The sequence below is a fragment of the Oncorhynchus mykiss genome, chromosome 2 (assembly GCF_057628025.1).
Source record: "Oncorhynchus mykiss isolate SJ-2025 chromosome 2, ASM5762802v1, whole genome shotgun sequence".
Taxonomy (NCBI): Eukaryota; Metazoa; Chordata; class Actinopteri; order Salmoniformes; family Salmonidae; genus Oncorhynchus; species Oncorhynchus mykiss.
Window position 1 is genome coordinate 25,983,953 of NC_143023.1, and position 12,182 is coordinate 25,996,134.

At 41.4% G+C, this 12,182-nt stretch overlaps 1 protein-coding gene across 2 annotated transcripts in view; it reads left to right on the forward strand.

Annotated features, from left to right (window-relative positions):
• Positions 1-2,785, forward strand: part of LOC110485096 (importin subunit alpha-6) — a 9,869-nt gene extending 7,084 nt beyond the window's left edge. For both annotated transcript variants that reach the window (XM_021556171.3, XM_090193935.1), the window contains one exon: positions 186-2,785. In XM_021556171.3, the coding sequence (XP_021411846.1) occupies positions 186-373 (188 nt within the window). In that variant the 3' untranslated portion in view covers positions 374-2,785. The remainder of the gene's footprint in view (positions 1-185) is intronic.
• The last annotated feature ends 9,397 nt before the right edge of the window (positions 2,786-12,182 follow it).

The following is a 12,182-nucleotide window of genomic DNA, read 5'->3' on the forward strand; positions in this document are numbered from 1 at the left end:
ATTTGTGTGCGTATGTGTATCCGCTGGCTTTTCTTACAAGCACTGATTTTAGCTTATGGCTGCTTTATTTGAGAAAGTTCTATTTGCAATGACTGTGTAGATGTTGTACCTACCTTCGTTGAATGCACTGACTGTAAGTCGCTCTGGATAATAACATCTGCTAAATGTAAAAATGTCCACGGCAGGTCTGGACAAGATCGAGTTCTTGCAGAGCCATGAGAATCAGGAGATCTACCAGAAGGCTTTTGACCTGATCGAGCACTACTTTGGTGTGGAGGAGGAGGACGCTAGCATCGCCCCGCAGGTGGACCAGAACCAAGGCCAGTTTATCTTCCAGCAGCAGGATGGGCCCATGGAGGGCTTCCAGCTCTAACCACACCCTGACCTTTGACCTTCACCCCTTTGAGTATCTACCACCCCCCCAGGGGAGTCCAGTCTCCATAGGGCTGTTTAGACCTGAACTGATGACACTACCCCATCTCGCCTCTCTCACTGGACCCACCTGCTCTACCTCTCTCTCTCCAAATCTTCCTCTCCTGCAAGGCTAGCCTTGCCCTGCCACAGCACCCTATCTGGAAAGGGCGAAAGAGGGAGCATGAGAGAGAGAGAACCTGACTGACTGAAAGACTGACTGAGGACAGCACATTCTTAGTGTTTGAGACTTCCTGGAGCTGTATGCAGCGTTTGGGTTGTTTCTTTCTATTGTAAACTATACCGTCTGTGCAGTGGCAAGCCTCCTAACATGGTAGGCATAGGAAAGAAAGAGTTGGCTGATATTTTGTCTTACTCCCTAAAATGTTTTTTTATTTTATAATTTCCTGTGATATTATTATTATTATTACGACACTGGTGTCTCAATCACCCTCCATATCTCCTTTTTAAATGTGAAACTACCTCTTCAGTCTTCAAAAAGAAAAAAAAAGATATGAAGCATTTTGACTGAGGATTCTCTGGATTTCACCAGATAGTCCAAGTCAAACTCCTATCCCAACTAGTGTCCTGAAGAGGTTTAGTGACTGTATCAGCTCATTTCCTAACTTCTTGTACCCTTTGACCAGATCTGAGAGAACAGTTGGCTACAGACAGCCTACTGTTTTCGTTGGAGGATGTAAGATGATGATGATGTGTGTATTCCAGTGACATTATTATTTAAGTTGGAAAGCAGGTGGACATCTTTCTCTGGGGTCTCTCTTCAATGATAAAATTGACAATGGTTGACCTGGAGATTCCTAATCTTATTTATTCTGTTGAAATGTCTTTCAGTTCCTTGACCCTGGCAATATTAACTTTAGAATAACAGAACACCAGTTGCATCGTACTGACCGCAGTAATGTAGATGCATTGTGTAGGTAAACACTGCATGTCACTTGCTGCATTAGTCAGCATAGCGTTCAGCCAGGCTTATGCTTATCTGTAACAACGTTACGGTAGGATTGACACAACGTTAGGGTAACGTTGAGGAGTGTTCTGCTTGTGTGAGTGCTCCTTATTGAAGCGCCGCCAGCCAGCCACAGTACAGTGCCAGACGGGTTAGGTTCAGTGACTAGTATCTGTTGTGTGATGCAGTGTCTGTCTGTAACAATCTCCAGGTGAATAAAAACACAGGCTCTCAGAGTTCTTTTGTAGTTGTGTTTTTTCCCGTCATCTCACCATGAGTTATTATGATGTCATGACTTATTTGTTTTGCTGAAGTCTTTTTGTTTTATTGGTGGTGGTTAACCTTACATTGGACTTAACGCTATTGGACGTTGATATAAAATGCTCAGTTGAACTTGAGTGCTTTGTATATTATATATACACGTAAGAAATTATATGGGGGAGAAAATACCTACTAATTGGAAGGGGTGATTTATTAATTGCAGTATAATGTGTTTTCTGACTGAGATATGCAATGTTGTACTTATTGTTGAGTCTTTGCACACTTACCTGTTGCTGCTTTATTCTGATCTTTTGTTGGGTATGTGTTTGTTTCCTGGTTCCCCTCACCTTTACAACTGCTTCTAGAACATGTTTTGTTTTAAAACTGCTTCTAGAACATGTTTTGTTTTAAAACTGCTTCTAGAACATGTTTTGTTTTAAAACTGCTTCTAGAACATGTTTTGTTAAGGACTCCTTACATTTTTTTTTAAACTTTTTTTTTTATAAAAAATTATATGAACTCTTGATTGGTGAAGGAAACCCAACCTGGCTAAACTGAACTGCTGAGCCTTTATTAGTGTGTGACTACAAGTATTTCAGTATTCTACTTTTCTTTTAGTTTTAAACTCATCACTCCTGAATCCTGGCGCTTTACTTTTGGCGTGTTACATTTTTGGAAATTGAAGATGCTGTATACATTTTGAGTACCATATTAATTGATCTTAGGCCTTGGAAATGATATATTTACGTGAGATGGAAACAGTTTATAGTGCTACATTTTGTCATGCACATAAAAAATGGTGTATAGTTTTCTAATATTTCTTATGTTTGTACGATTGGATGATATATTATTTTTATGTTTTAGGTTGATTTATTTCTCCCCATTTGGGAATTGTTTTGGCTCTGATACAGAGGCTATAAGGACTGCTGTGGTATTCTGTCCAGAATTCTCTAGGTGGTTACCATATCATGCCGCCATTGTGGTTGTTTCCTTTAATCCAATGGACCACAGAGGGCTGTGTGTGAAGCTGGACTAAACAGCTCCTCTCTGTGTTACTCATGGAGCTGTTGTCTGGCTCTCCTTTGAGGGGTTAAGGTGGAGTTGACTGTAAAATAATGAAGAATAAAGAAATACAATGATCTGTTACACAAGGCCTCTTGTCGACTGGAATATTGGGGATTTTGTCTTCAATTTGTTTTCATAGGAACTTGTCTGTTCAATTCTTATGAATGAAACACACGTGACCTTACAATAGACATTGTCTAGCCTGTTACAGTTCTTAAGGGGGTCTAGTAGGGAGTCTGACTGCAGCTGATTTTAAAAGTCTGGTCCTGGCCCTGTTATCAGAGCATCTTTGTCTGCGGTAACAGTGCATACACTACTACATGGAGGCATTAGTCCTATGTGTGACTGCTGGAAGTACAGTGCCTTCAGAAAGTATTTACACCCCTTGAAGTGTTGCACACTGAATTTAAAATGGATTAAATTGAGATTTTGTGTCACTGGCCCTACACATAATACCCCATAATGTCAAAGTGGAATTATGTCTTTAGAAAAGTTTTACAAATGTATAAAAAATTATAATCTGCAATGTATTGAGTCAACTATTGAACCCCTTTTGTTCTGGCAAGCCTAAATAAGTTCTGGAATACAATTTTGCTTAAGTCACACATCACTCTGTGTGAATTAATAGTGTTTAACAAGATTTGTTAATCACTACCTTCTCTTTGTACCCCACACATACAATTGTCTGTAAGGTTCCAGTGAATTTCAAACATTCAACCTCAAAGACCAATTAGGTTTTCCAATGCCTTGCAAACAACAGCACATATTGGTAGATGGGTAAAATTATTAAGTTATTAATTACACTTTGGATGGTGTATCAATACACCCAGTCACCACAAAGATACAGGCGTCTTTCCTAACTCATTTGCCAAAGATGAAGGAACCGTTCAGGACAATGGTGACTTTAAAATAGTTACAAAGTTTAATGGCTGTTATAGGAGAAAACAGAGGATGGATCAACAACATTGTAGCTACTCAATAATACTAACCTAAATGACAGAGTGAAAAAAAGGAAGCGTGTACAGGATAAAATTATTCCAAAACATGCATTCTGTTTGCGATAAGGCACTAAAGTAAAACTACAAAATGTTTGCAAAGAAATTAACTTTGTCCTCCATACAAAGTGTTATGTTTGGGGCAAATCCAACACAACACCACTAAGTACCACTCTTCATATTTTCAAGGTGGTTGTGGTTGCATCATGTTATGGGTATGCTTGTCATTGGCAATGATTAGGGAGTTATTTGTTGGTAAAAATAAACAGAATAGAGCTAAGCACAGGCAAATTACTAGATTAAAAAACTAGTTCAGTCTGCTTTCCAACAGACATTGGGAGACATTCACCTTTCAGCAGGACAATAACCTAAAACACAAGGCCAAATATACACTGGAGTTGCTTACCAAGATGACATTGGTCCTGAGTGACCCAGTTACAGTTTTGACATCTTGGGAATCTATGGTAACACTTGATAATGGCTGACTAGCAATGATCGACAACCAACTTGACAGAGCTTGAATAATAAAAAAAAGTAATGTGCAAATATTGTACAATCCAGGTGTTTAAAGCTGTCAGAGACTTGCCCCAAAACACCCACACAGCTATAATCGCTGCCAAAGGTGATTCTAACATGTATTGACTCCGGGGTGTGAATACTTATGTAAATGAGATACTTTTATCCATTTTTAATTCAGGCTGTAACACAACAAAATGTGGAATAGGTCAAGGGGTATGAATACTTTCTGAAGGCACATATAACTCCAGACACTTTCTGTATGTGGGCACTGTATATGCAGCTGATCCAGTTCCACCCCCAGCTGATTCAAATAATCAACTAATAATCAAGCTTGGATCATTTGAATCAGCTGTTTAGTGTTACGGAAAAAAAACAAAATTAGCACCCCTTGGGGTCCCGAGGACCGAGTTTGGGAAATGCTGACCTAACCCAACCTCAGTGTGATTACAAGAAGAAACTAGTAGGAGTCCACCTGAGTGCGTCATACAGTACGTCACAGGATTGGAGTCATCTACTGCAAAACAACAACAACAACTTCACATCACACCACTGTTTACCACAGCTAGACAGACTGCGTCTCAAAATTACTCCCATCAAAGGAAACGGTTGTTTATTGTATATTTTTCACATCATGATAGCAGGTCTACAGAGCTTGCATATGTTGCTCTGTAGTTCTAACTGTTGTGTTGCACACAAAAACACCTAAACTCTCCCTATTTATGACTGTAAACAGTTTAATGCTACATTTTGTCATGCATATCAAAAATTGTGTATAGTTTTCTAATATTTCTCATGTTTGTACAATTGGATGATATATCATTTTTATGTTTTAGGTTGATTTATTTCTCCCCCATTTGGGAATTGTTTTGTGTTTTCATTTTGGCCTTGATACAGAGGCTATAAGGACTTCTGCGGCATTCTGTCCAGAATCCCGTAGTTTAGGTGATTACCATATCATGCCACCATTGTGGTTCTGTTTCCTTTATGCCATTGGACCACAGAGGGCTGTGTGTGAAGCTGGACTAAACAACTCCTCTCTGTGTTACTCATGGAACTGTTGTCTGGCTCTTCTATAAGGGGTTAATGTTGACTTGACTGTAAAATAATGACAAATAAATACATAAATTATCTGTTACACATAAGGCCTCTTGTCAGATGGAATTTAGTGGATTTTGCCTTCAGGACATCTGTCTATTCTTCTGCACAAAAGCAATGATGGTTTCGACAGAACTTGTTCAGTTCCTATGAAACACACACACATACCTAAAGACACTTTCTGTATGTGGCTGCTGTCTATGCATCTGATCCGTTTCTACCCCCCAGCCCTTTCACCTAACCCAACCACGAGAAGAAACCGGTAGAAGTCTACCTGAGAGCGTCATACATCACAGGATTGGAGACAACCACTGTAAAACAACAACGACAACAAGCACAGACTGTGTCTCAAAATTGGTCCCATCAAATGAAATGGTGTTGTTTATTGTATTTTTATGTTTGACCGTGGAAGCATATGTTTTGTTCACATCATGATAGCAGGTCTACAGAGCTTGCATATTTTGCCTTGTTGTTCTAATTGTTGTGATCCACATAAAAAACACCCAAACTATCCCTATGTATAACACATTGTCACTTTTTCTCACTAGCAAGTTGATTAGCCAGAATCCAGAATCAGGATTGCTGTCATAGAATAGCAAAGTATAAACACTTTCAGTTAAAGCTGGCTCTTCCTGCTCAAGGACGATTATTTCCTCAGAGTGTTAGTGACTAGGCATTCTAAGAGAACTATTCCATCCACATCCTATTTCAGTGTAGTATTTGTCCAATGTCAGTTAACTGGAATTCAGTTTATGGTCTGCTGAGATGGGTTCAAAGTTTGAGAATGGTGTAAGCTGAGTTGCTGTGGAACTCTTTCTGACTAATATTTAGCTGTTATATACTTAGTGAGGGTATCATCTGAATTAATTAGGGCACCCATTCTTGATAAAGATATTCTTGACAGAGATCATGGTTTCATTTTGATGCTGCCTGTAACCTCAAAGCTTCTACAAGACACTATCCCTAGGGACACCTGTTACCCTCTCTGTACTCTACCAACTCTCTTTCTTCCTCTCTTGCTCTCTTTCTCCACCCCTTCTCTCACTCCCTTTCACTGTCTCTCTCCTCATGGTGTTATCGTGTCATAACCAGACAGGCAGGTTCAGAATGGGGAATTCTCAGAGTAGAAGAAACTACATGACAGTAGATTTTCCAGAAGCTATCATCTTACGCTAGCAGACAGACGACAATGAGCTGCTATTATCCATGCTAAACCAACCCTCTCCTCCCATATTAGACAATGAGTATATTGTTTTTACCTTGTACCTCTGAATGTACATACATATGGTACATACATATGGTTACTATTTCTTATTCAAATACATTGGCTTGTGATGTATCTTTGTATCTGTGTGAATCTTTGAATGTCTGTCGGTTTGCATGCAGGTTTGCATGCGGTTTGCATCAACACACAGAGATGTGTACAAAGCTCTCCCTCACCCTCCATTTATCAATAATCAAAGTAAGACCCAAGTGCAGACTGTGTGAAGTAACAATGTTTTGTAACCACAGGGGCAGACAAACAACAGGTCAAGGCAGACAGGGGTTGATAATCCAGAGCAGAGGCCAAGGTACAGGATGGCAGGCAGGCTCAAGGTCAGGTCAGGCAGAGGTCGGTAATCCAGAGGTGGAGCAAAGGTACAGGACGGCAGGCAAGCTCAGGGTCAGAGACAGGCAGTGGTCAGTCGGGCTGGTACAGGGTCAGGACAGGCAAAGGTCAAAAAATCAGGAGGACGAGAAAAAGAGAGACTAAGGAAAAACAGGAGCTGAGACAAACCGCTGGTAGGCGTGAACAAACAAGACAAACTGGCAACAGGCAGACAGAAAACACAGGTATAAAGACACAGGGCTAATGGGGAAGATGGGTGATACCTGGAGGGGGGAGACAAGCACAAGGACAGGTGAAACAGATCAGGGCGTGACACCATTTGGAAAGTCTGACCATAATGCCATCCTCCTGATTCCTGCTTACAAGCAAAAACTAAATCAGGAAGTACCAGTGACTTGCTCATTACAGAAGTGGTCAGATGACGCAGATGCTAAGATACAGTACTGTTTTGCTAGCACAGACTGGAATATGTTCCGGGATTCTTCCGATGGCATCACTGGCTTCATCAATAAGTGCATCGATGACGTCGTACCCACAGTGACCGTATGTACATACCCCAACCAAAAGCTGTGGATTACAGGCCACATCCTCACTGAGCTAAAGGGTAGAGCTGCCACTTTCAAGGAGCGGGACTCTAACCCGGACGCTTATAAGAAATCCCGCTATGTCCTCCGACAAACCATCAAACAGGTAAGGCCTTAATACAGGACTAAGATTGAATCGTACTACACCAGCTCCGACTCTCGTCGGATGTGGCAGGGCTTGCAAACTATTACGGACTACAAAGGGAAGCACAGCCGCAAGCTTACCAGTGATACGAGCCTACCAGATGAGCTAAATGACTTCTATGCTCTTGTCGAGGCAAGTAACACTAAAGCATGCATTAGAGCATCAGCTGTTCTGGAGGACTGTGTGATCACGCTCTTCGTAGCCGATTTGAGTAAGACCTTTAAACAAGTCAACATTCACATGGCCACAGGGCCAGACGGATTACCAGGATGTGTATTTCCGAGCATGCGTTGACCCACTTCACTGACATTTTCAACCTGTCCCTGACCGAGTCTGTAATACCAATATGTTTCAAGCAGACCATCATTGTCCCTGTGCCCAAGAACACCAAGGTAACCTGCCTAAATGACTACCAACCCGTAGCACTCACGTCTGTAGCCATGAAGTTCTTTGAAAGGCTGGTCATGGGTCACATCAACACCATTATCCCAGAAACCCTAGAACCACTCCAATTTGCATACTGCCTCAACAGATCCACAGATGATGCAATCTCTATTGCACTCAACACTGCCCTTACCACCTGGACAAAAGGAACACCTATGTGAGAATGCTATTCATTGACTACGGCTCAGCGTTCAACACCATAGTGTCGTCTAAGCTCATCACTAAGCTAAGGACCCTGGGACTAAACACCTCCCAATGCAACTGGATCCTTGACTTCCTGAAGGGCCGCCCCAGGTGGTAAGGGTAGGTAACAACACAACTGCCATGCTGATCCTCAACACGGGGGCCCCTCAGGCGTGTGTGCTCAATGTCCTCCTGTACTCCCTGTTCACCCACGACTGCATGGCCAAGCACGACTCCAACACCATCATTAAGTTTGCCGACGACACAACAATGGTAATCCTGATCACCAACAACGATGAGACAGCCTATAGGGAGGAGGTCAGAGACCTGGCAGTATGGTGCCAGGATAACAATCACTCCCTCAACGTGATCAAGACAAAGGAGATGATTGTGGACTACAGGAAAAGGAGGATCGAGCACGCCCCCATTTTCATCGACAGGGCTGAAGTGGAGCAGGTTGAGAGCTTCAAATTCAATGAACTGAATGAATTCAATGAACTATCATGGTCCAAACACACCAAGACAGTCGTGAAGAGGGCACTCAACACCTATTCCTCCTCAGGAGACTGAAAAGATTTGGCATGGGTACTCAGATCCTCAAAAAGTTCTACAGCTGCACCATCAAGAGCATCCTGACTGTTTGCATCACCACCTGGTATGGCAGCTGCTCAGCCTCCGACCACAAGGCACGACAGAGTGTAGTGCATATGGCCCAGTACATCACTGGGGCCAAGCTTCCTGACATATATACTAGGCGGTGTCAAACATGGACAAAGACTCCAGTCACCCAAGTCATAGACTGTTCTCTCTGCTACCGCATGGCAAGCGGTACTGGAGCGCCAAGTCTAGGACCAAAAGGATCCTTAACAGCTTCTTCCCCAAAGCCATAAGACCGCTGAAAAATTAATCAAATGGCCACTGGACTATTTACATTGACCCCCCCCCCCCACCCCTTTGTTTTTACACTGCTGCTACTCACTGTTTATTGTCTGTGCATAGTCACTTTACAAATTACCTCAACCAACCTGTACCCCCACACATTGACTTGGTACCAGTGCCCGCTGTATATTTTATTTTACCTTTATTTAACTAGGCAAGTCAGTTAAGAACAAATTCTTATTAACAATGACAGTTTAGGAACAGTGGGTTAACTGCCTTGTTCAGGGGCAGAACGACAGATTTTTACCTTGTCAGCTCGGGGATTCAATCTTGCAAACTTTCGGTTACTCTACACTCAACACTCTAACTACTAGGCTACCTGCCACATTATTGTTATGTAACTATCTTGTGTTACTTTTTTTTCTCCATTAGTTTATTTAGTAAATATTTTCTTAACTCTATTTCTTGAACTGCATTGTTGGTTAAGGGCATGTAAGTAAGGGCTTGTAAGTAAGCATTTAACAGTAAGGTCTACCCCTGTTGTATTCGGCGCATGTGACAAATAAAATTTGATTTGATTTGATTTGGGCCTATCCGTTTACACAGAAATGTGCTCTCCTGTCTGCAAATGGCTCCTTTACCACAAAAACATAGTGACGTAGACTAGAGATGGTGTTCAGCTAGTCTCAAATAGCTGTGACTAGGGTCTGGTTTCAAGAACAGACTCTTTTGGCATAGGGGAACTTTGTCACTACCTAATTCACTACCATATTCGCTTGAATAAAATAGTAGCTAGCAAAATAGAGATCACAGAGTCATTTTAATAAGTGCATTTTGCAAGGAGCTAGTTTGGATCAACTACTTTCACTAAAACCAGCCAACTACGAATAACTTACAGTCACGTCAAAAGGTGCACCAAGAATATCAGCAAAGTAGCTGCATTTGCATTTGTTTAAGCTGTTTTATCGTGACATTTATTTGGATACATCCATAACGATAAGCTAATGAGCGGCGATTTTGCCTTGCAAAGCAAATGTGCTCTCTCGTCAGGACACTGTGGTTCCACACCTCGTTTCGTTTGACTTTTTATCCGCAAGGTTAACAAATCTCCGCTGTTGAAAACTAAATGTTAGTCTAAAATAAATGTGAGATAATGTCTAGATGCTTTTTATAGTGGATATCAAGTTTATAAATTGCTTGGCTGGGCTGATGAGATAGTGGATTGCGCAGTCAGATGGAACAGACTACATAGGCATTTTAATGTAATAGATTTAGTCGGTGGTAACTTGTGGTTTAGACACCAGCTGGAATGCGGTTCTAATCAACCAACGTTCAGGATTAGACCCACCTGTTGTTTAATATCTCATATGTATCCTGCTGGATCAGCTCCTAGAAAAATGCTGTTTACTGTACACATCGCGTACAGAAACTGCCTATTCAGGGATCCAACACACGACATGACAGTATGCCCATAGCAAATTCCGGCATCCCCCATGATTTTTACAGTTAAAACATTTCACAATAACATGGGTTTAGACACCATATGCAGTTCACAAATAAATCAGCCCTGTATACCATAGGAAATGAACCAATAGAAATATTGATAGATAAACACAGGGGCTTTTAACTGGGGACGGGGACGGGGAGGGGGGGGGACATGTCCCCTTCACATTCTGAAATTGCATTTCCCCCCAGTTTTATCATTGGAATGTAATACAAAACCAAACAACAGTGTTCTTTAGGACCATGAGGTTGCCTCCGAGCGGTCGGGTAGGCTGTTTGGAGTGTTTATCCGACTGGATAAAAAAATATACACAACCGGTCAAAGGTTTTCGAATACCTACTCATTCAAGGGTTTTTCTTTATTTGTACTATTTTCTACATTGTAGCTATGAAATAACACATATGGAATTATGTAGTAACCAAAAAAGTATCAAACAAATCAAAATATATTTTATATTTGAGATTATTCAAAGTAGCCACCCTTTGCCTTGATCACAGCTTTGCACACTCTTGGCATTCTCTCAACCAGGTTAACCTGGAATGCTTTTCCATAAGTCTTGAAGGAGTTCCCACATATGTCATCTGATGCAGCACACCATCATTCTCCTTCTTGGTAAAATAGCCCTTACACAGCCTGGAGGTGTGTTGGGTCATTGTGCTGTTGAAAAACAAATGATAGTCCCACTAATCCCAAACCAGGTGGGATGGCGTATCGCTGCAGAATGCTGTGGTAGCCATGCAGGTTAAGTGTGCCTTCAATTCTAAATTAATCACTGACAGTGTCATCAGCAAAGCACCCCCACACCATAATACCTCCTCCCCCATGCTTTACATTAGGAAATAAATATGCGGAGATCATCCGTTCACCCACACTATGTCTCACAAAGACATGGTGGTTGGAACCAAATATCTCCAATTTGGACTCCAGACCAAATGACAAATTTCCACCGGTCTAATGTCCATTGCTCATGTTTCTTGGCTCAAGCAAGTCTCTTCTTATTACTGGTGTCCTGTAGTAGTGGTTTCTTTGCAGCAATTCGATCAAGAAGGCATGATTCATACAGACTAATTTGAACAGTTGATGTTGAGATATGTCTGTTACTTGAACTGTGTGAAACATTTATTTGGGATGCAATTTCTGAGGCTGGTAACTCTAATGAACTTATCCTCTGCAGCAGAGTTAACTCTGGGTCTTCCATTCCTGTGGCGGTACTCACCAGTTTCACCATAGCGCTTGATGGTTTTTGCGACTGCACTTGAAGAAACTTTCAAAGTTCTTGAAATGTTCCATGTTGACTGACCTTCGTGTCTTAAAGTAATGATTGACTGTCGTTTCTCTTTGCTTATTTGAGCTGTTCTTGCCATAATATGTACTTGGTCTTTTACCAAATAGGGCTATCTTCTGTATACCCCTCCTACCTTGTCACAACACAACTGATTGGCTCAAACGCATTGAGAAGGAAACAAATTCCACAAATTAACTTTTAATAAGGCACACCTGTTCATTGAAATGCAATTATTA